This window comes from Sinocyclocheilus anshuiensis, unplaced genomic scaffold, assembly GCF_001515605.1.
Source record: "Sinocyclocheilus anshuiensis isolate Anshui unplaced genomic scaffold, SAMN03320099.WGS_v1.1 scaffold637, whole genome shotgun sequence".
In the NCBI taxonomy this organism is placed as follows: Eukaryota; Metazoa; Chordata; class Actinopteri; order Cypriniformes; family Cyprinidae; genus Sinocyclocheilus; species Sinocyclocheilus anshuiensis.
In genome coordinates this window covers 1,055,765-1,080,528 of record NW_015539816.1, presented here as the reverse complement: position 1 = coordinate 1,080,528, position 24,764 = coordinate 1,055,765, and the positions used below count along the sequence as shown (strand labels likewise).

Here is a 24,764-nt window from a genome sequence, read left to right as displayed (position 1 = left end):
TACCAAAGTCCTTTTCTGGTAAGATATCTGTACTTTTACTTGAGTATGGCTTTCAGGTACTTTATACACCACTGACTAAAACTGAAATATATTTAAGCTAAATAGAAATACAAAAAAACTAATAAAAATGAAAAAAGCTAAAAAATAAAAGCAAATTCAAAATATTGTAAAAATACTATAATAGTCTATAAACAACAATAATACTGACAGTGTCATTAACCAGCCCAATGAATTGTTTTATAATAATTTGGTAGAGAAACGCAATCATACCTTGGTGTGACTGACAGGTACAGCAGGTCTGTGGTGACTTTCATTTGGTTAAGGACTGCCAACTCCTCCAGTGCAGGCCACAGTTGAGCCCTGCGTGCAAGCTGCAGTAACACCTCCCGGCCCGGTGCGGCACCGTCTCCAACTTCTTCCTCATTATCTTCTGAAAGAGAGTCCAGCAGGCCGCAGGAAGCCATATGACCCTGCTGCTGATCCACACAGCTCACAAGCCTCTCCAGAACCCCTGGATAGAACAATAAGAATATTCTGTGCCATTAAACTAAGCGGTCAGGGTTTGGCTGGTTGTGTGGTCTAGCACTACACAACTTCGTGTCCACAATTCTTACGAATTACTGTCCAAAATGTAAGTGGCTAGTTTACCTGAATTCTGAGGCTCCAGCAGGAGGTTGGCCTGAAGCACCAAACCCCAAGCTTCCAGTAGAGCTTCTTTGGAGTCAATTCCCATGGCCACACCACGGAGACGAGACACCTCTTGTTTCCACAGCGATTTGAGGCTGTTGTCGAGTCGCAGGTCCCTAACATCCAAAGCCCTGCACAGCACTCGCAGACGGGCAGCACATTCAGCCACTGCCTCCAGCTGCACAGAAAGAAGGACATCTGAAACTTTTGCTAGAATCTCTTAGTTTATTTTAATTTTGATAAAACATACCTTTTTTACCTTTTATTCAGCAAGAACAAATTAAATTGATCAAAAGTGACAGTAAATACATTTATAATGATATAAAAGATTTATATTTCCTATACTTCCTATAAAAAAATCTTCTGAGAAAATGTATCATGGTTTCTACAAAAATATTAAGCTGCACAACAGTTTTTAACACCGATAATAAGTTTCTAGCATACCACATCAGCATATTACAATGACTTCTGAAGGATCATGTGACACTGAAGACGGGATTAATGGCTGCTGAAAATTCAGCTTTGCCATCACAGGAATAAATGATATTTTAAAATATATTTTAAATTGTAATTATATTTCACAAATGTTGTATTTTACTAGATTTTCGATCAAATAAACAGAGCTTTGGTAAGCATAAGAGACTCCTCAAAAAACATTAAAAAAAAAAAACATACCAATGACAAACTTTTGAATGGTAGTGTACAACAGGCTTTTTAGTAAATAAACTAGACTGTTTCCCAATTAGTAAAATACAGCTGAATTTCACATTAAAAAGGAAATCCCTCAAACTTTTGAATGATAGTTTTATCTGGAGTTGAACCTGTGTTACCCAATGAGCAACACAGATAAACACTGCCGTGCCATGGAATTTCAAAATGGTACAATTTCTTTGTGTCCGATATATATCGCCTAACCTTAAATGGCAGTGGTTTTCCTAATGTCTTCTGAATGCCCTTCAGAGCAGAAGCCACAGCCACAGGGCTGGAAAGTGTGTTCTGGATGGCCGTGGAGATCGTGTGTAGTTCCTGTTGGCCTCTGAAATGAACATTCACAACATACATATAAACAAACACTACAGAGAACATTACATGATGTATTTCTGTCACATAATAAAGCCATTACTCACTCATAGTCACTATCTCCCATCAAAAGCTGAGGCAGCCGTAAAATGAGGTTTTTGTGCACCCACTGCCAGTGCAGGGACATCACACACACACTCCGAGTATCCACGGACAGAGAGTTACACACATGCCAGAAACGATCACTCCACTGCAGCAGCTGCAGGATCTGGACACGCAAACACATCACCTTAAACCAACTGCAGAACAGAGCAGCATGGCTATAATGAATATGTTCTGTGGAATAAAGTTCTGACCTCAAACATGAGGTGGTCAGAGATGTAGGGCTGGCCCGACTGCACAGCTTGCAGTACGAATGAATCCCACAGGTCGAAGAATGAGCGCAGGTGGACCAACACTGGATGAGGCAGGTGGCCTATGTCAACCGTCCCTATAAAACCCAATTTTATCATGTGAATAGTGACATACGACCCAAGCTTTTTCATTGAATGTTGATAAATATATTTAAAATTGTCTTCTAATATCAAAAGTGTATTTTTAACAAGGCTGTGGGAGTGAGTGTGTGTACCTTTAGAGAAGGCAGTGGCCAGCCTAAGTGCGCTGTTATGAGGCGAGCTGTTTCCAGTACTGCTGTTAATAGCTGCTCTCTCCTCTCGGTCCATCAGCAATGTGATTCTTTCAAAACATAAGACATTCATTTCTAGTCATTTTCCATTTTACTGGAATATTTTTGTAGTAAAAATGATAAGGACTTACCTGTTGGCAACAGCATTCAGTGCTTCCATGAATTCCATGTATCTCTCCTCATCCTCAAAGTTGCAGGTGTTGGCCAAAATGTCCAAGTACTGCTTGTTCCAGCGCATGTCTACCAGAATCCTGTAGTCATCTGGTGAAGAAACTAAATTTAGGAACTCCACAAGTCAGCAACTGTATATGATTTTTGTATATGATGAAGGCTGATTATTATTTCAAGTGGTCTTTAAGTGTATATATGTGTGAGTGTGTATATGTACCTGTGCTGTGTGGTTGCAAGAGCTCTGCCAGACATTTGCCTTTCCCGATGAGCTTGCTGCTGAAAACAGCCTTCAGCGCAGTGCATCCTGCCTCCAGCTGCATCAGAGCTGCATCTGCAAGCACAGGTATGATCTCAGGACAACACAAGCTTTATTAAACACATTAAAAAGGTTGTTTTTTTCTATACAGCATACCTGCATGTTTGTACGTTTTGGTAAGGTGGGAGAGCCAGCTGGTTCTGAGGACCCAGTCACTGTGAGAAGCTCTTTCTGTCAGTATGTTAACTGCTGTCGGGAGGAGGCGAAGTGCATTCTCAGCTCCACCGTCCAGTCCTCCACCTCCAGAAAACTGCAGCCCATCCAGCACAGCCCCGCTCTGCATTGCCCTCTGCAGGTCAACCAGGCTCAGTGGACGATTTCTGAATCAGTAAAATGTTATTACTATAATTATTAATAATATATTATTACATTATTATAACTACTGTTTTTTTTTTTTTTTTTTTTACAAAATGTAAAAGTTTTTTTGTGAACTGAAATGATAATAAATCAAAACAGACTAATTTAACTAAATTACTAATAACTGAAATTGTAATATTTCAAAAACTACAACAAAGATAAAAATAAACAATTAATTTATTGTTATAATTAAGTTATAACTGCAGTTTCACTTGTGTATTATATATTGATCAAATATATAATCAAACAAACAAACAAAATACAGATTTATAACTAAAATAAATAAATAAATAAACAAACAAAAACAAACAAACAGACAAACAGAAAAAAATTAAAGCTAGAAAAAATATCCTAAAAGCTAAAACTGAACTAAAACAAAAAATAAATAAATAAATAATAATAATAGATAAACTTTAATTATGAAATGCTTTAAAAATTAAGAAAATATATTAAATGGAAATTGAAGTAAAATAGAAATTAAAAATTAATAACTTTTTTATTTGTTATGGCTTTTTATTCCTTTATCATTTTAGACAGGACAGTGGAGAGATGACAGGAAAGTATTGAGGAGAGAGGGGAGCGGGATCAGCATAGGACCTCGGGACGGGAATCAAACTCGGGTCGCTGTGAACGCAGTTGCGTTATATATATATATATATCGGCACCAACAAAAATTAATAACTTTAAATGTGAATAACTTTCATGAGCACAAACAATATTAGAATCTTATTTACAACCAATGACTTGGCTGATAATGAAATACAAAATGATTTGTTTGTATAGTGCAGTTCTGACCTTTTTCCGTAAAGACTGAGAGTGTTGAGGCAGTACAGGAGGACCTGTCCGTCTCTCTGGACACTGGAGAAACACGAGTCCTCAGTGCACAGCAGGGCTGAGGGGATGCGGTCCGGCCACACACCTGCACACAGCTTGAGGCAGTACAGGAGGACCTGTCCGTCTCTCTGGACACTGGAGAAACACGAGTCCTCAGTGCACAGCAGGGCTGAGGGGATGCGGTCCGGCCACACGCCCGCACACAGAAGCCCACTGCCCCAGTCCTCAGAGTCCAGCACTGCCAACTGCCTCTCAATGACTTCCTGAGCCAGCTGAGACAGAAAGTGAGATGTAAGTTTGATGTGTCATAATTTTATGGCATCATATATTTTATCTTGTCGTGGTTTATGGACAAACATCCATGTACCTGCTGGTTAGCAGTGGTGCGTTGACAGAAAGCATAAGCCTCTCCACAGGCCTGTAAAAGGGCACTGGGCAAATCAACACCTCTCTGGAGCTGACCAGACAACAGAGACGCAGCATGGAGCAGAGACGACATGGATGATGCAGGTGAGTCTAGAGGACATTAAAGAGAGCATATCCATTAAAACATATCTAAAAATCTATAGTAAACTAAAAATAAAACCATAAAAATGTTTGCGTATTTGAAATAAATGATGTTAACTGAAATAAACTATTAAAAACCTTTTCTCGTTTTCATTTTGCTTAACTTGATATGCTAAAACAACAAACTAAAACTGAAATAAAAATGTATAAAAAAAATACAGACACAAAAAAGTAACTAATAAAAACTATAAACATTTTTAAAATATAAAAAAAAAATAATTCAAAACATTAAAACAAAAACTATAATAGTATCTCAATTGGCACTTTTCCACTGCATGGTACGGCACGGTACGGCTCGGTACGGTTCACTTTTGGGGGGTTTTCCACTGGGTACAGTACCTGGTACTTTTTTTAGTACCACCTCGGTTGAGGTTCCAAGTGAACCGTACCGTTACCAAAACGTGAAGTGTAAACTCTGCTGATCACGGATTGGCCGGAGAGAATCGTCACTACCTGCGTCACTGAACTTGCGACACAAACACAACAGAACCACTAGATTTAAATCAGCACAGCCAGCGAAGGATCGAACGCAATTGTTTTGAACAAGTGCACCTTTTTTAACAACCAAAAAGTGGAGATGAGATGAGAAGTGAGATGAGATGAGAAGTGTTTCGTTGTCTGTTGAGGAAGTACAGACGTTCCTCTCGTTGATAACAGAGGAGCGGATCCAGCAAGAGCTTGATGGGGCGACGCGGAATGAAAAAGTTTTTCAGGAGTCACGGCAATAGAGGTGGCGCAACTATAACGACATGTGAATAATCCCGCCCACTCTAAAGCGGTACTGAACTGCAGTGGAAACGCAAACCGAGTCGAGCCGTACCGTACCATACTGAGCCGTGCCGAGCCGAGTCGTACCACGCAGTGGAAAAGCGCCAAATGATAATAAAATAACACTGCTTTAACCCCAAATGTAAATAAAACAACAGCAACAACAACAAGTTTTTGATCCAATCACAGACTCACCCCATATTGTGTTCTTGATTTCTGAATGAATGGAGATCAGCAGGTCACACACGCAGTCTCCTGTCACACCCAGGGTGTGTAACACCATCTTTAGATCCAGGGCGTCCCAGCACACTCCCTCATGCTCGCCAGGGATGTAGATCTCAACACCACGGTTTCTCATGGCTCGAGAGATTTCCCCATGTGTGGGATCCATGGTGAGGAACAACCTGAAAAACACAAAGAGAAATAGGATTGAACAAAGGCAGTGAGTTTCACAGAACTGTACATTCCCATTCGATTTGAAACTGTTCAGCAGGATGTGATGTTGGTTCAGGATTTGTTTGTACCTGAAGTTAGGGTGGGGTGTGATGGTGGGTGTGGTTCCATCAATGATCCCTCGTTCATTAATGGTTAATGACCCACCAGGCTCCAGAAGGGCATTCAGTCGATCCAACACTGAAGGGCTGTAACACAAATAGTTCATAGTAGAGTTATTTTATTACATGTCTACCTGGAATACTTTATTTACACTGTGCTAGTTGTATCACTCTAAACAAAATTCTTAAATAATTTAAACACAAAACCAATATTTCATGCCCAAATCACCCATGTTTTATTTTTCAGTAAGAAGTGTTGATAAGAGTGTTATTTCAGTGCATAGGCTAGAAGTCAGTGACTTTTTGTGTTATAAATGTGTCACTGAATCATTTACTCAACCAATTCATTAAAACACAGACTTGACTACAAGTCATTATTCTTTATTAAAATGTGCATCTCTAACAAATCTACTTAGAGACACCAAAAAGCATCTTAAGCATAAAAAAAAAACATGTTTACAAATATCTGACCTGCAGAAGTTGACATTGTCCATGAGCAACCAGTCTCCAGCCTGCAGCGCCTGAACTAATGTCCCATCCAGCCACTCAAAGCCACCATGAGTCCAGCCATCCTGCATCTGGGCCAACCGCTCCTTCAGTAGAGTGAAGTCCATCTGCAGCTTTGACATGTCTGCAGTAGACAATCAGAGATTTTATGACACTCAAACTCTTTTAAATGGATTACAAGGCTCAAAGTAAGGATTTATTTTATTTTATCTTATTTTAATTAATTCACATTTATTTGATATTTTCATAAAATAATTTTACATTTCTAATTTCTAGTAATAATTAAATATTTTATATTTATTATTTAATACAAAAAAGAAAAAAAGAAAATTTCAACCCATTCTCATTCTCCCAACTCATTCTTACTCAAATTCAAATCCAAATGTCTCAGAAAACCAAATGTTTAAGTTGAAAAGCATACAGAAGACATATACTGTCTGATGTAGTGTAGTGTCTTACCTGTTAAGACCTTGAGTTTAGTGTTGAGTTTGTGCAGCAGAACAATGATGACCTCCAGTTTGTTTAAAGCCTCAAACGTGACCATGCCCTCTGTGGTATCCAGACCCTCCTCTCTCAGCCAGCGGCGGAAAGTGCTCCACGTGCTCAACATAAACTCAGTGTCCTGCACCGCCCCGTCCAATGACATCAGGCCTCGTCTGGTCACCATGGCAACCACGTAGTCCATGCTCTCCAAGACCTGCTGCCACGGCCGTATGATGTCCACCTAAAAACAATCACAAGTTATCACAATCACAATAACCACACCAAGTTAGTGAAATATTCAACTTGTCTGTCATTTCCAAGTGACCTGCTCAAAACCACCCAACAGCTCCGTTGTGTCCATAGCGCTGTTCATGGCCATGACCCTCAGTCTGTGTCCTGTTAACAGCGCAAGCAGATGCACTAAACTGCTCTTTCCACTCACAGTAGGACCCACCAGTATGACCATCCACCCCATCTCCACACACTTCATCAGGGCTTCCAGAGGGCGCAAAGAATGATGGGTAATCGACAAAGGAGGATCCAGAGCAATAGGTGCCCCTCCACTACGCTGCAGGACTGAGTAACCCAACTGTATGTGTGTGAAACAGAGAAAGAAATATTATCAAACACCAATGTTTTTAAAGACTTTTATTCTAGATCAATTTTATTATAGGTTACAGATTAAGGATTAAAATAAAAAATAAGGATTAAAACCATTAGAATATGATATAATATAATTTATAATATAATATAATATAATTCTGACCAACCTGTAAGTTCAAAGGGGTGATATGGAACTGTCTGGAGCCCATATAAGGTTCAAAGTCTTCTCCAAACACCTTCCTAAACACTGCTAACACCTGAGGATAGAACATGTATTACTGATCAACGGCTGTATCTTCATATCTCCAGGTTATGAGTGATAAATGGTATTTAAATTAGCATTGCTACCTGAGCCTTGTCTGCCTCAGTCCTCATGCGGTCTGCATACACAAGTCCAACATGCTGGCCAGGGTTGAAGAAGCCTGGTGATTGGTCTGTCTGCATCAGCTGGCACCAACGGAACAGGTCACGGAGATTAAACTCCCATGGTCCTCCTATCTGGCCCCATTTCCTTTCAACTGTCACTTCTTGGACAAGCTTAGGAAACAAGAATACATATAAATATAAATCAAGATACATGGGGAGGTCTTCAAATGTCAAATAAAAGAGCAACAGAAAAACACCAGTGAAAACACAAGTTAAGCATCGCCCACTTACCCGGTTACTAAACTGCACCATTTTTGAAATGACCACATTGTCAATGTTAGGAAAGATGGAGTCACCAATGAACTGCATGTCTTCATTGGTCAGCGCATCCACATAAACCTGAATGAGGAAAATACAGAACGCAGATCCATATCCTCAATTAAATGTGTATTTTGAGAAAACATACAGAAAATCATTCAATCTTACCTGAGTGAATCTATTAAGGAAGGACCTGGGAAGGCCTTTGCGTCCTCCTCCCTGTGTGAAAGGGTTTTGGCAGCCAAAAATCTTGGTCTTCTCTTGCTGAACGTGGAAGCACATGCCCAGCTCAGGGATGTAGATCTCAGCACGATGGTCAAAGCAAGCGTTCAAACCTTCCAGCACTGACTGAGAGGCCAGATTCAGCTGTAGAGATAAGAGGAAGAAAAACAACAATCATTAAGCTACTCAACTAATATAAAGAGATATTTTAGAGTTATCAATTCTGTATAAAAAGAAAGACTGAAACACATTTCTATTCATCTTTACCTCATCTAGGACGATCCAATGTCCAGCCTTCAGCCCAGCAAGGAGAGGACCATCACGCCATGCAAACTCTCCTCCTTTCCCACCTTCCACTGGCAGGTCTGTGCCAAAGAGATCCGTAACATCCTGTGCAGAGAGGACAAAACAGCACAATGAATTAAAAACACTCTTTGAAATAATATACTATCCCTTGGAGATTTATATAACATTGATGCCTTTTTTCCACCTGTCAAAAAAGGTCGTCATTGCATTGATAGAGTTATCAAATATCATTTAGATTGTATTCTACAAAGCAATGCTAAAGCAAAACTGACATACAGTTTGTTCAGACAGGTTGATCCTGACAAGATGGTTCCCAGAGGCCTTGGCAAGGGCAGCAACCAAGCTGGTTTTGCCCACTCCAGGTGAGCCCTCGAGAAGTATGGGTCTCTGAAGCTTCAGTGCCCGTAATATCCTCTGAGCATTCACTGCAGTGGTGCCCGCACTCAAAACGTAGTCCAACAGACTCCTGCCCTCACTCTCAGGACCTGTGGGTGGATCAGACTATATGTAGCAAACAGAACCCAAAAGTCCTACCTGAGGAATGATTTGATAACAATAATTGCTAACAACACCCAGCTTTAATATATGCACTTTTACATGTTAATAGATTACTCACCTGCAGCGATGTAGAAGGGGTCAATGCCAAAGAAGTCTTCACCCCACTGGGGCTCTCGGGGGACACTAGTGTCGTAGACTCGGAGCGCATCCTGCACCTCCTCATCTAGCTCTGTAATTCTGCTCAGTCTCTTCTCCAGGTATTCCATACTCAATTTCCGTGCCACCAGGGCATTCTCTGCTGCCGACACTGTGGTTCCTGGTACCATAAGAAAAAATAATGAGGCCATTAAGAAGGATTTATATTTTCTTAAGTAGTATGGTTAAGGGATATTAGAACTGTAAAATGAAATACACAAACTACTGTTCAAAGGTTTGGGGTAAGTAGGATTTCCTTTTTTTAAAGAAATTAATACTTCTATTCAACAAGCATGCATTAAATTGATCAAAATACATTTATAATGTTACAAAAGCTTCTATTTCACAAAATGCTGTTTTTTGACTTCCTATTAATAAAAGAATCCTGAAAACAGAAAAAAGTATCATGGTTTCCACAAAAATATTAAGCAGCACAATAGTTTTCAATACTGATAAAATGAATAATGTTTTTTCAGCACCCAATCAGCATATCAAAATGATTTCTAAAAGATCATGTTAAGACTAGTTACAGCTGTTGAAATTCAGCTTTGCAATAACAGGAATAAATTGCATTTTAATATATATTTAAATAAAAAAGTTAAAATTGGAATAATATTTCACAACATGACTGTTTTTACTGTATTTTGATCAAATAAATGCAGCCTTTTGAGCTTAGGAGACTTCATTAAAAATATCTTACTGACCCCAGAAACGCTAGTGTATCTTACTCCTTTCGGGGGTAGATGGGTACCAAAACATAAAAAATGCAGTTTGCACTCGCTTTTCTCCCACCTGAGCCGATTCCGTCCACATACACAAGGCATGCAGCATGAATAAAGGCTGTTACGGTGTCCAATCTCAGGTCCCATTCTGGCTCATTCTCCTCCAGCTCCCCCATGGTCATGAAGCCATCCTCGTCCCGCTCACATACCGTGTTCATGAAGTTCACCCACGACAGAATGTCTCGCACGCTTAGAATACATCGTCGGCCAAACTCCTGATTGGTCAGCCAGTCGATGAAGTCCAGCATGAGCTCTGCTATGTCTTTACCTGAGATGGGAAGAGCAATGATGAGACTAGATCAGTGTAGGAGAACAAACATCTACTGTATGTAGTTTAGTGGTAATTATACAAGCTATTGACTGTAGAATCCAGCTATCGGCCAATCAGATTCAAGTACTTCAAAGGGTGTGAAATAAGGCTTTTTATAATTGATTACTCTGTGTAGAGTGACTCACCTTGGTGGTCATGCTGGTCCAGAGAGAGTCCAGGCCTCAGATTGTGTTGGATGATCTGCATTAGATCATTACGACTGTTGCTCTGGGGGCACCAAATCTCTGTGAACCTGTTCCTGAGTGCTGGAGAAAGCTGTACATATGCAAACACATCAGTGCCACTGGTTGCTTGTTTCATTCATGCAAACACAATCCACTTGTTTCACTATTAATACTAATCTTCAGAGAATATTTAATAACCTCAACATAATGTTCCTCAGCCATGCTAATTTTCCATGTACTGACCTCTTTCTTTCCAAAATCACCTCCAGGGTTCATGGTAGCGACAAGCCGGAACTTCTTCCCAGCAATGATCAGCTCAACATCATCATCATCTCCGCTGCCTTTCTCTGCCAGCACCAATGATTTTTCAGTCTCCAACACGCTGCACAGAACACACAGTCACATAATCACTTTAGACATCAGATGTGCCAATATCAATGATGCACAAAGATTAAGTGATTCGCATTGTCCTGATGTGATGTAGAAGTTGCACATTTGGGGCACAATTTCAATTCATTTTACCTAGAAGCAAATCAAACAAGTAGTTTCAGATCTGTTTTTGAATTTTCCAAGCAAAACTGAATTAAACACTGTTAATAAGCTGTCAATGTGAGAACACTGAGTTTAAATTCACACCTGTTGAGTCTCTCCAGCACAGAGTCATCTGCCAGCGAGATCTCATCCATTAGAAACACACCGTCCTGTTTCATCGCCAGCACCAGTGGTCCATCACGCCATTCAAACAGACGGCCGTCCTCCGCATCAGCCTGAAACATAATACATTCATGCCAAAAAGCAGCATTGATGAATAAGCTATAAGCTGGTGGCAGTCTGATTTTACGACTGGAAATGAGAGTTTTGTAAACTCAATAATCTTAAGAAATATGAATATTACCTGTTGGGTTCCTGTGTGACGGACAGGTCGGAGGCCACCCAGAAAGTCAGACGTCTCCATATGCAAGTGACAGTTCACAGAGAAGAACTTCTGACCAGCTAATGCAGCAAACAGCTGGCAGATGGTGGTTTTACCACAGCTGCAGTAAAGGGCAGGAACTTTTAATCCATTTGAGCTTCTTTTATCTGATGAATAAATTAAGCTACTAAAGGTTTTAAAGGCAAATTTTGTTTCCTGTGCTGACATATTTTCGATTGAAAAAAGTGTTTCTATTTGTTATTGCTAGATGGCAGGTGGTATTAGAGCAGTAATTCTCAACTTTTTTTGTTTACTCTAAGGCCCCCACAATGTCAATACTTGTCAGTATTTGTCCCCGACATTTACAACAATATTTGGAAAATCTGCTAAGTTACATTTTGTTAACTTTATGACGTGTTAAAGGGAACTGGTCAGATTTTCGAACTGTATCACAGCTTACCCCGTGTCCCCGACAAGTAGAACAGACTCTCCAAAACGAAGTGCTCGTCCCACTAGCACAGCCAGTCTCCTCATGCCCTGGGTCCACACCACATGACCGAACTCTTCAGGGACACCCGCAATGCTGTCCACAAAAGGGCCTGCCAAGTGCCAAGCCATCAATGACCATCAATATACCAAACTGAGCCAGCCAAAACAATCAATCTGGCCATTAGTTATAAAGTGATCTAATCAAACTGATCTTTAGGTAAGCATCAGAATCAAGAATTTAACATTTCATGGAAACTATTTTGCCATCTTAAATTATCTGCATAGATGGAAATAAACATCACAAGATACAATCGATAAACTCACACTCAATAACTGCATTATATAAGAACACGCTGGTAGTGGGGGTTGCTAAGATGCCTTATTAAGGGACTGTCATTAAACTGTGCAGTACTACTGGTATTTGTTTATGTGATAATGCAATGGAACAACCAGTGAGAACAACATTAGTAATTGAAAGTCATCGACCTGATGTCAGAATTCGGTGTGCCTCTGTGGTCAAACTGTGTTTGTGCTTAAAAACTCACTGAACTGAGAGGTGACCTGAGCTTCAGAGAAAAGAACATCTGGGTTCACAGTCCTTTTAAAGTGCTTCTCCAAAATGTTCTGGATGGTTAGCGCTTCCTCTGGCTTCCTGACACGGCCGGCCAACAGCATGTAGCCTGAAAGAGTGAACATGATGATTATTACAGTTGGAAATTTTCAAATATTACATCAAAAGTTTGGGATCAGTAAAATTGATCACTGATTCATTCATTCAATTCCTTTCATTCAGCAAGGAGGCACTAATTAAAGTCATTTTAAATTAAATAATAAAAGGCACTAAAAGTAGCAGTACAGTATTTTACATTGTTACAAAAGATTCCTACTTCAGATAAATGCTGGTGTTTTGAACTGAATCCTAAAAAAAGTATCACGGTTTCCAGAAAACAAGCACCACAATCAATAACAAGAAGAACTGTTTCTTGAGTACTAAATGAGCATATTAAATTGATTTCTGAAGGATCATGTGACACTGAAGACTGGAGTAATGGCTGCTGAAAATTCAGCTTTGCCATAATAAATTACATTTAAAAAAAAGTTATTTTTAATTGTAATAATATTATTATTTCACAATATTACTGTTTTACTACTAAATAAATGCAGCCTTGGTGCCCATAACAGACACAAGATAAACATTTAAAATATCTTACAGACAGCAAACCTTTGAACTGTAGTGGACATATTTTTATTTATTTTTTTACTCCAAAGGGGTCAAAAGTTTGTCATTGATTTTACCGTCATCGGCCAAATGTTGTAGCCAATCACGTGAGGTGTCATTCTGCTCTTCCAGCCTATAGCGTTCAGCCCAGCGGAACAGGTCTCTTAGGGTAATGTACCCATGTTTCCCAGCAAACACACTGGATCCTCTACGTAAGGACTGATAAAAAATAATCACCATATCATCTAATCGTCAACTTCTCAAAATAGATTCTTATAAACTGATGCAACAAAACGAGATGCGCACCTGCAAGTTCTGCATGACTTTGATAAGTTTGGAGCAGTAGGATGGGGGCAAACTGCAGCGCTGATGGAGAATGTTCTCAAGCTCTACACTGGGCAGCTCATCAAAATGCAGCTCTACAAAACGGTTCCTAAACGCTCGGGACAGAACCTATACAAAAATGAAAGACACATGGGTCAGACCTTGAAATGATATTTAGATAGAATAATTTAGTGCATTCAAATTCTTGAGCTCTTCCTGAGCAGTAACATCAGAACCAGTACATCAGCACCTCCCAATTAGTTACCGCATTACTGTTGCAGATTTCAGTTTACAAAAGGTCAAGAAAACAAGGCTGCTTGACAAACTGGTCATTTTTAAAAATGTATTGAAGAGACCTTTCTGCCCCCGTAAAGCCCAGGAGGATTCTGGGTGGCAAAGAGCATGAATCTGGGGTGGGCTTTGACCACTTCCTGTGTCTCGGCGATGAAGAGCTCCCGGTTATCATCCAGCAATCTATTCAGGGCCTCGAGGACATCAGTGGGGGCAAGGTTCAGTTCATCTAGAATGATCCAATAACCTTTCCGCATGGCATCGATCAGAACGCCTTCAGGGGGAAAAAAAACATATGTTGTTTACATGAAAACATGACATAAACATAAGGTTAATAGAACACTGAACTATACCGCGGGGGTGAGATAGTAACAATTTTAAAGAACTCTCTCTCTGCATCCCCCTTAAGCCTCACAAGCAAAAACCAAAATCTGTACTGTGGCAAAACTCTGATACCCGTCTCCTAAAACAAAACTGCAGAAAGGCAGAACGTAAATGGAAAAAAGTCGCTACGGTCACTCCTCTGCTCAAGAAGCCTTCACTGGATCCTTCTGTCCTAAACATTTTTCGGTCTATTTCTGTTTTACCTTTCATTTCAAAAGTTTTGGAGAAAATTGTGCCGAATCAACTTCAACGATTTCTGACTAGTAATTGTATTTATGAGGTTTTTCAATCTGGTTTTAATTAAAAACTTTCTCACTCCTAAAACTCTAGAAATGGCTGTTCATGCGTTCGTTACGTCTCGTCTCATCTAGACTACTGCAATTCTTTATATTGCGGTATATCTAAATCTCAAATTGCGCTTCTTCAGCTTGTCCAAAATGCTGCGCCAAGACTTCTTTTAAAATGACGTAAACATGAACACATCATTCCAATTCTTAGACCTCTACACTGGTTGTCGGTTTGTCAAGAGAATAGACTTCAGAATTCACCTCTTTGTATATAAATCTCTACATAACCAAGCTCCTGTCTATCTATCTGACCTTCTTTACTTCTATACTCCGTCTAGAAGCCTACGATCCTGTGACCAGGCCTTGTTGGTGGTCCCTCACGTTAGGCTTAAGCGTAGAGGGGAGCGTGCATTTGCGGTGGCAGGGCCACGACTCTGGAATACCCTACCTTTAGAGATTAGAATGGCCCCTTCTTTGTCTGTTTTTAAGTCCTTGCTAAAAACTGATTTGTTTTCCTTAGTGTATTGACTACTGTGATATGTTAATTTTTAACCGTGCGGTTTTAAATTTTTGTCTGGTTTGTTCTCTGTGTATGTGGTAAAATTGTTGCTCTTCTGAAAAGCACTTTGGTCAGCCTGGTGGCTGTTGTATATGTGCTCTACAAATAAAATGAACTTGAACTTGAACTACATGAAGACAGACAACGATCTCATTTAACATCTGACATGGCAGTGAATACTTAGAATTTATTAATATCATTAGCAAAAGTCAAGGGTCTTTAATTGTTTCAGCCCCCTTTGTGGACCCCCTCAGGACCCCCTGAGTGTTGCATTTTAAGCCTGGCCTATAATAACATGCAGTTAGTACCATTTGCATGCATTTACATAATTTTTACATCAAAAAAAATCTTTCATTGGATTTGCAATTTAAGCATAACAGATTCACATTCTTGTACATTTCCATCATAATGTGTGCTCCAAAGGTTATGTACCTTCTTTGAAGACAAGTTTGCCATGCTCATCAGAGGAGTAGCAGCCGATGTACTCCTGGATATCCGTGTGCTCATGGTTATTGATCCGCACACACTGGTTTCCTGTGGCAGCTGAAAGCCATTTTATCAGACTCGTCTTTCCTACAGACGTTTCCCCCTGAATAAGCACTGGATGAATGCTAATCACCAAAACAACACACAGAGGAAAGACAATGTATAGAAGAAAATGGTGGAAAATGATTCCTAGCATGTAATGAATATAGAGTATATATATATATTGTTGACTACTTGTACACGGATAAAGAATTATGAGCAATATAGATATAGAAGTGTGGGGTTTCTCTGATTTGGCCCAGAAAGGTACAGAAAAAGTCTATTTGGAGATCATGAAATCTGATGTGAAAAGGGTGATGCCCAAAAAGTCCTAAAGTCAGCTCTATATGGATATAGAAATCAATTTATAACTAGGTCTGAACTGTCCCAGACAAATGGCACCAAAACAGAAAAACAAATCAGTCGTTACCAAGATTACTACCCAAAGAACTAAAAGTGAATCAAATCCCTTACGAACCCTCCCACAGATGAACAGAGAGATGCTGTACATGTAATATATATCGACGGTGAGACTTGATCTACAGAACGTCACATGGGACATATCTGGGGTGGGTTTTCCTACCCGGCAGACACTACCCGTGCCAGGTCTTTCAGGTTGAGCTTGACGGAGGGTGTGAGGATGTAACTGGGGTCTACAGTAGGCTCCATGTCACCACGACTCAGCCAGTACTCCTCTATCTGCATGCATATGCGGTCCTTTGGCTGTGGGATTGGCTGAAGAGAGAGCACAGGACCATTTTCACACTAAGAACATCTATAGTCTATCCCTTTAAACAAATATTAGCGTGGATAGAAGTAGCTCCGAAATGATTACCTGTTTTAGACACTTCACATTTCCTCCTAGTATGTGCTGACACACCAGTTTCTGCACAACAGGGTGAGAGCTGCGATCCAGCTGAGTGAGAAAACTCAGACAGAAACCCTGCAGAAGATATTAAACCTCTACGTAAATATACTTTACTTGGTGTTTTTATTTTCTTTACACAATGCACACACAGCACACTTCTCTATTTAAATGACTACTGTTTATGGCCAACAAAAACAAATACAGAGCACTTTGTCATATGATTGGCTTAAAACTTGTTGCATTAACGATAATAAATGAAGCAGGACAATGGTGAACAGCAACTAATGATGATGATGAAATAAACTGCATAACAAAGTCCTTTAAACAACCTGGTTGCCCAAAATTAACAAAATGAATGTAAAAAAATTGTTTTTACCTTGCTTTCAAAAAAATGTGAATTTAAATTTATTGACAATGTTAATGATTGAAGAAACCCACCATCTAATGTAATAACTCCTAACCTGTTTTTAATTATTTTATTGTGTTGATTTATGCTCCCACTACGATAGCAAATTTATGACCAGCAAAAGCTGGAAACATGGAGTGGACAGATACTGATATTAGTAAATAAACAATCTCAAAAATACAGTGTACTGTGTACAGATTGACTGGTGGAGTAGTCATCATTGTATAATGCAAACTACTCTGTGGGAAACGCAGTGCTGGTGGGACTTTGAAATCCAATCTACACTGTATGAGAGAGGCGTGCTGTGATGTAACAAAACTAAATTGCTTTCATTATAATCAATCAAGCTGTCTAGATTACAAGTGCAGCAACGTCACACTCTGCAGTAAAGACAGCATTATTCATAATGATGCCGCAAAACAACACAGCTAGTTTGTTTTATTAAGCTGCTCACTTCTGCTGTTGGCACAGGGTGAATCATCCATACCCAGGGAAAGTCAAGTTCATGTGTCTTTACATGAACAGAAAACCTTATTTCAATATGGCAACATGTAACAGACACTTACTGCAACATACACAACTCGCTATGTGTCAGACTCTCAAGATATTAACAATTGAGGCAGAAATGATGAGGAGGACAAATACATTACCTCATAGAGGGAGCGTTGGATGTTGTAGCAGGGGTCAGAGGCCACATACTTCAGAGCTCGGCACAGAGTACGCATGTTTTAAGAAACCTTATATAGGAACATCACAATTGTCTTTTAGTATAGCACCTAACCAAAGAGATGAACATGAGGGATGAATTCTGTATGTTGTGTATTTTACAATGCTTCGGATAAAAAACGTATTTGTTTAGTAAAAACAAGCCATGTCACACCTAACATTTGAAACTTCCTTAATATTATCAAGAAATGCTGATTTGTTTTATAATGGTTGTGCTATTGGCTACCAATGATCTTCTATATATCAAAATGCAAAAAGCTGTGTTTTAATGAGGAAAGTCAGTTTGCTGTTATATGGATGGCAATGGAGACCTACTAAAGAACTGTGCACAAACCTGATGATTCCATGGATGATGCCTCTGGTCATGTTAAGGCCTTTGAGGTAGTCAGAGACGAGGATTCGTAAATCACTCTCACTCTCCAGCTCCTCCACATACAACTCTGTAAATCTGATACATAAACACAATTACATTAACTTCATATTAACACATACAGTGTTCCCAGAAAAGATTTGAATGCTTAAGAATGTGTACATTTCAGTGTATGATATCTTCAAACAAATATGCTAGATATTTATTAGGAGTACAAGCCCCTCTCACCTGTTTCTAATGCCCAGTGGCAGGTTCCTCTTGCCTACATCAGTGGCTGGGTTCATGCAGGCAAACAGGTGGAAGTCTGGGTGACGAACCAGAGGCTCTACACAGAACGACATCATGAAAACAGTAAATTACCTCTGAATTAAATTAAACATTTATAAACCACTAATCAACTACAACACTTTTGGTAAAGGACAGTAATTTAGCATCAAGCACACTTGAAAATTTCTAATGAACACTACCCTTCAACAATGTTACAGTAATTATAAATGCTGTTCTTTTGAACTTTCAATTCATCAAAGTATCCTGAAAAAAATTATCATGGTTTCTACAAAAATCTTAAGCAACGACCATTAATAAATGTTTCTTGAGCACCAAATCGTCATATAAGAATGATTTCTGAAGAATCATGTGACAATGAAGTAATAGCTGCTGAAAATTCAGCTTTACCATCACAGAAATTAGAAAAAATAGAAAACAGTTATAATAATATTTCAAATGTCTTTAAAAAACATTAAAAAAAAAATCATATTGACCCCAAACTTTTGAACAGTAGACTAACAACCGGTTTTTGAGCCAATAAACTAGACTGTTTCCCAATCAGTGACTTACAACTAGCTGTTTCATCTCTCTAATGCATTTTATCCAAAGTGTTTCAGGAACACCATTACTGCAGTCAGCCTAAAGAAGCAGCCTGGGGAAAAGCAAAGTACTACTAGGGCATATATTTACCCACTATACCACTGTCAGAAAGCCACTTTGTTTGGGACTCACCAGTATCGCCTCGATCCAGCAGCACCAGTGACCCAGCGCTGCCCTCCAGCAATCCACTCAGACACTCCAGCATCTCTGCAGCAGCCAGATTAATCTCATCCAGCAGGATCCATTCGCCCTTCTTCACAGCCTGGGCTAAAGTCCCCTGTGTGGATACACAGACAGCCACGACATTCAGGAGATAACAAGAGAAAGATGAGATTTAGACAACAGGTGAGAGGAGCGACAATTACCTCCACAAACGCAAAGACCAAAGCGGATTCACAGGCCCGAATCTGTTCCTGTGTCTGACTGAGTTTGAGAGCCAAAGCCTCCCACTGCTCCTGCAGCAAGGCAGCTATGAGAAAAACAAAAAGAAAAATATGAAAAACATGTAGTACAATCTCAAAACCTCTTTTTACACAAAGAAGTTGGAAACATCAGAAATTATGACTGATGTAATTGATTTGAACCTTTAGAATTACCATTGGGTTTATCATGTAGTTCCTTGGTTAGTGCTGATTTGCAGACATGGTCCATGAGCTTCAGAAGGTCATGCCAGCGTTTGCCTCTGAAGCAGGTTTGGACGTGGCCCAGGAAGGTCAGGTTCTGTTTCCGTGAGTATGTCTGGGAAAAGAGGTCCTCAAATACTTCCCGGAAGGGCAACAGGATAAGCTTTTGGTCCACTGGTTTATACCTTTAATCATCAAAGCAAAACAAGTTCGCAGAGAGCTTCCACCACATTTGTACTGTCCATATTTCTTGTCACTTGTCTACTCACCCTCCTAATAGGTCAGCAGTGTCACTCTGTTGGTTCATGTTGACCACTCTGAGTTTGTGTCCTGTGTGCAGTAGAACAGGGCAGGAAGTTAACAATGATGCACAGTGTTAAACCTACTGGCTTAGTTTAGTTCAGATGTGTTACCTGTCATTTCTGCCAGGTACTGCACAGTAGAGGTCTTTCCTGTGCCCGTCTCCCCGACCAACAGGACAGGTTCCCCTTTAGTGACACACACTGAGAGTTGCTCCAAAAGTACAGAGGATGGCCGTGTGGCGGCAAATATTTGTCTGCCTCTGTGGGGCCAATACACATCAATTATAGAGGCTTCAATATTGTTTATATACTATTGTAGTATTTATTCATATTTAGAATCAGTTTTATTTTTATATTTTTTATAATTTTCATTTTAATTTTAGATTAAGTTTTGTTAAGTGCTTTTTTATTCATTTTTGTTTTTGTAATTTTAGTACTTAAACTTATTTTTTAAACTTATTTTAACTTATTTCAGTTAGTTGCTAAGGCAACATTTCTCATTTTCATTCAAGTTTTAAGCTTGCATTTTTATTTGATTTAATTGATGTATTTGAGCATGGAGGACCAAATTGGGTTGGCTCTTCAAATTGAGGCGAAAATTGATTGGTTGCTCCCACGTGTGTATTGTCCAATGGCATTTTTTAACTCTATTGACAGATATATAAAGAAAAGCATTTGGCAAAAAGACAAAGAAAAGTAATTGGAAAATAGAGAGAAAAGTGTTTGCCAAATGCATTTTTAAAAAGCGATTTTAAATTTTGCATTTAAAAATATTTATTAATGTACTTTTTATTGATTTATTAATCCATGTTTTAAAACATTCATTAAATAAACAGTTTTAAATTTGTCTATTTATTAATACATTAAAAATAAATTTTTAAATGTATTGTTTTATTAAACTACATTAAAAAACATGAATTAAATAAACATCTTTAAATATGTCTATTAATTTGTCCATTTAAAAAGTGATTTATTTATATACATTTTTATTTTTAATTATTAAATCAATAAATTGATTCTTCATTTTATTTTTAAGTGGCACTCCCGGTCCTCCATATTTGAGTTTTAATTCAATTAACAAAAACATTTGAACACACGTAAACAAACCATTAACTTTTGCTTCAATAAACTCCTAATTTGCTGCTTATTAATAGTTAGTAAAGTAGTTGTTATGTTTAGCTATTGGGTAGGATTATGGATGTAGAATATGGTAATGCAGAATGTGCTTTATAAGTACTAATAAACAGCCAAAATGTTAATAATAAACATACTAATAAGCAACTAGTTAAGAGTGAGAACTGGTCCCTATACTAAAGTGTTACCAAACATTTTTAATAGTTTTAGCTTTAGCTAACAATACCAACACTGGCTATGACTGACTGCATTTTAAAAGAAATTGTAACCAATTCTACAACACTGAGATTCCTCTGGAACGATAAGTGTTCACTCCCTTCTGCCAGCTAAGGTCACTGAACAAACAATGCCTTGTTGTTCCTCCACAACGAGGCACAAAATCACTCTCCAAAACCTTCACCCTCTCCTGCTGAAAGTGCTGCCAAACTTCATCCAAACTACTTCTTTTTTTTTTTTTTCCTCTGGATTTTTCCTCTTGCTTCCTAATCTAGATGTCTAATAAACCTGCCATTGTATATTCTAAATACTGTTGCCTCTCTGACGAAACGCCTTTTCTCCTATTTTGTCACTATGTATAAAAGCATCTGCTAAATGCATGAATATACATGTAAGCTCTCTTACAGTGCTCACTTTATGCATCACGACTAATAAAGGTATCCTGCTATATTTTCCTCTGTTATTTTCAAGGCTGTTGTATTCCCTGTCTTAAACAGCAGTTACCACTCAATCCCAAACTGACTCAATTTCTCAGCAGGGTGCCTTTCACACAGGGGTCAGTGTTGGCACAGCCAGACTGGCAGTTACACAATTTGTAACATAGTAGATTGAAAGGGGAAAAGCCAGTCAGAGAGAGCGAGACAGATGAATGGAGATGGTAAGGTTACACTCTGATAATGCAATCTCACATGCTCAGCCGCACTGCGTCACTCTGCTTGCGGAGTAACATGGTACGGCCCACCGTCACCTCCAGCTCTGTCACACTGATTGCAGGCAGGTACATCTGGCAAAAGTGCTGGGCCTGAAATGTCACATTGACAGTATTAGAGCAGACTTTGTCTCTATAAATTATGGAGAAATATAAGAGGGTGCTTTTCAGCCATTACTGTAATATTGCACACTTGACCAATGAATTTCCATGACTTTTCCAAGTCATTTTTGATTGTAGTTTTACTGTACACAAGCTCTCACAACAAACAATATCTAAGCGATGGAATTTTTCTAGTATTGTGCTGCCCTGAATAAGTACATTGACTACACAAATTTCCTTGACCTTTCCAAGATTTGACTAATTTCCATAAGTTTTCCAGGCCTGGAAATCACAAATATAAATATATAATAAAATGTAAAAATTCACAGGGAATTGTAAAACAGCGGTTTTCCATGGCCATGTAATAGTTTGTGTCAGTGAAGAGATAACACGTTGGTGCAGAGTCCTACCTTCTCTCTGGATATGTTGAGTTTGCTGCCAATGATCTCTGCCATCTTGAGTCTGCTCTCGGATTGGGAGAGCATGGCAGTGAAGCAGTCCAGAGCCTGAAGGTAAAAAAAACATTTATCTTATAACAACACAGGTTTCTCAGTTTCTTGTTTCCTAAACATTTTAAAAATACATATTTTATTAATGGTGAAACCAAAAAATGAAAGTGACAGATTAATGCTGGTAGCCACTCACCCCTAGAAACACATTCTGTGCTGTGGAAGCACAAGAGCTGTCAAAATTTAAGCAGATTCTCTCACACCATTTCAGCAAGTCCCTGTTAAAAAAGAAAAAAAAAACTGCTACCAAGCATTTACCATGACAACATGGATGCAAAGAACGCAAGAAAGTATATTTAATACTCATATTTATATATCTGATTTATAACCATAAATATTATTAAAAAATATATATACACACACATACATTTATTCATATATATTAAAAAGTATGTGGCAAGATTTTTTTTTAAAGAAAAGAATACTTTCATTTAGCAAGGGTGCATTAGCCCTATCTGCATTAATTGATCAAAGGTGACCTCTACATTCGTACAATAGATTTCTATTTCAAATAAATGCTGTTCTTTTTTTTAAATTTTATTCATCAAAAAAATTTGAAAAAAAATGTACCATGGTGTGCAGTAATAATATTCTACAATATTATTGTTTTACTTCGAATAAATGTAGCCATGGTGAGTCATTGTTTTGTTTTTGTTTTTACTTCCACTTGAAATCACATTCGCCAAAACACTGTAAGGAGGCATGACCGTAGGCAGACGGCATCCAGGGTCTCTACAATGTAGGGGATTGAGCGAGGAAGTGGAAGTGTATTGATTAGTAACAGCAGGGTCTCCACACCACTGAACTTCTGACAGGACAACCCTCATATCTGACACACTTTCAGAGCTTCAAAATGGAGGCATATTCATTGCTACCCTAAGTATCGAGTATCAAAAAAAATTGAAAACAAAACAGATTACAAAAAAATACTGTTGCTTTGAATATGTAGGCCTACAGAAAAAAATAAAAACCCTCTACAAGACAGGTATGACACTCTGCGTCAGTGTGTGGTATCTATTGTACACAGCTAGTTATATAAATGATTGGCCCTGGCCCAAATCTCATACTGTGTTTCTGGCTAGGGTTCCACAGTGGGAACAGAGAGATCGATGTGTCATTGACTACAGCAGAGTCCAGTGGAAAGCTGATGAACAGCCTGAGGCCCAACTACACAATGGATGAACACAGACTGATACATCACAACTCTGGAGTAAGGGTTTTATTGTAAGAGTCACTGCTTTAGTTGAACTGTTTGTTACATTGTGAGGTCCTAAATAACACTCATCATTTATTGATAAGTGTATGGTGTCATTTCTCGATGCAGAGATATTTGTAAATGCTCACAAGCATTTAAAAGAAACTGCACAAATACAAATCTGACTTGATGTTTAACTATTTAGAGAAGGTACAAATTAGCACGAAATGGTTTGGAACCCTGTAGTACATATTATTTGTATCAGTATATAGTATCATTATGCTTTTTTTATAATTATGCAATGATGATTTTGAATACTTTCTTCTAATTCTAATTAAAAGTGTTACCTCAGTGAGAGGCCTCTGCCCTCCAGTGATGTGATGTGTTCATCTGATATGTTTTGGGCTGCACTTGGACCCTGTGGACTAGAGCTGATTTTATGTCTGTTTCCTGTTAGCTGGCAGTAGATGTCCAAAAGACGCTCCACCACCACTGCCAGGTTAGGGTACCTCTTCATTAGGACCTGAACAGAGAAACAAAATGAGAAATGAAGATGTTATCAGGACCTACACAAAATCTATTTCAGTGTTAGGGGAACAGCTTACCTGTTTAAGTTCCTCTCGGCTCATGTTGCCAATCTGCAGTTTACTCCAGTATTTGTCCAGAAGTGCAGCATGTGAACTCTGCGGTCTATGCCAGGCTCCTCCACTGTAAAACGTCCTAAAAATAATGATTTTAATCATTATTAAACTGATGTAACAAATTTAGTTTTGAATATTTCTTATCAGCATATTGAAGACTGGAGTAATGGCTGCTGAGAATTCAGCTTTTGGCATCACAGGAATAAATTATATTTATATAAAAATATATTCAAATAGAAAACAGTAATTTTAAATTGCAATAATATTTCACAAAATTAGTGTTTCGCTGTATTTTTGATTAAATAATTGCAGCTTTGTAATCACACACACACACTATTCATTATATATATATATATATATATATATATAAT

General features: G+C 38.7%; 1 protein-coding gene across 1 annotated transcript in view; it reads right to left on the bottom strand.

The window, feature by feature from the left end:
• LOC107683937 (midasin-like) overlaps positions 1-24,764 on the bottom strand; it is a 51,500-nt gene that overhangs the window by 21,403 nt on the left and 5,333 nt on the right. The window contains 50 exon segments of the mRNA XM_016480014.1: positions 271-511; positions 649-865; positions 1,603-1,723; positions 1,815-1,975; positions 2,064-2,197; positions 2,336-2,442; positions 2,524-2,653; positions 2,781-2,894; positions 2,976-3,199; positions 4,032-4,075; positions 4,187-4,342; positions 4,438-4,586; positions 5,601-5,809; positions 5,930-6,046; positions 6,431-6,590; positions 6,926-7,190; positions 7,275-7,538; positions 7,720-7,809; positions 7,901-8,089; positions 8,210-8,317; positions 8,405-8,602; positions 8,726-8,848; positions 9,041-9,249; positions 9,381-9,578; positions 10,250-10,507; positions 10,696-10,825; positions 10,978-11,116; positions 11,371-11,501; positions 11,630-11,768; positions 12,108-12,246; positions 12,682-12,816; positions 13,433-13,574; positions 13,662-13,808; positions 14,036-14,244; positions 15,633-15,811; positions 16,309-16,460; positions 16,561-16,668; positions 17,650-17,760; positions 18,056-18,173; positions 18,324-18,420; positions 19,095-19,239; positions 19,328-19,431; positions 19,559-19,770; positions 19,855-19,915; positions 19,999-20,147; positions 21,927-22,039; positions 22,459-22,554; positions 22,694-22,775; positions 24,100-24,275; positions 24,358-24,472. Coding sequence (XP_016335500.1) covers positions 271-511; positions 649-865; positions 1,603-1,723; positions 1,815-1,975; positions 2,064-2,197; positions 2,336-2,442; positions 2,524-2,653; positions 2,781-2,894; positions 2,976-3,199; positions 4,032-4,075; positions 4,187-4,342; positions 4,438-4,586; positions 5,601-5,809; positions 5,930-6,046; positions 6,431-6,590; positions 6,926-7,190; positions 7,275-7,538; positions 7,720-7,809; positions 7,901-8,089; positions 8,210-8,317; positions 8,405-8,602; positions 8,726-8,848; positions 9,041-9,249; positions 9,381-9,578; positions 10,250-10,507; positions 10,696-10,825; positions 10,978-11,116; positions 11,371-11,501; positions 11,630-11,768; positions 12,108-12,246; positions 12,682-12,816; positions 13,433-13,574; positions 13,662-13,808; positions 14,036-14,244; positions 15,633-15,811; positions 16,309-16,460; positions 16,561-16,668; positions 17,650-17,760; positions 18,056-18,173; positions 18,324-18,420; positions 19,095-19,239; positions 19,328-19,431; positions 19,559-19,770; positions 19,855-19,915; positions 19,999-20,147; positions 21,927-22,039; positions 22,459-22,554; positions 22,694-22,775; positions 24,100-24,275; positions 24,358-24,472 — 7,515 coding nt within the window.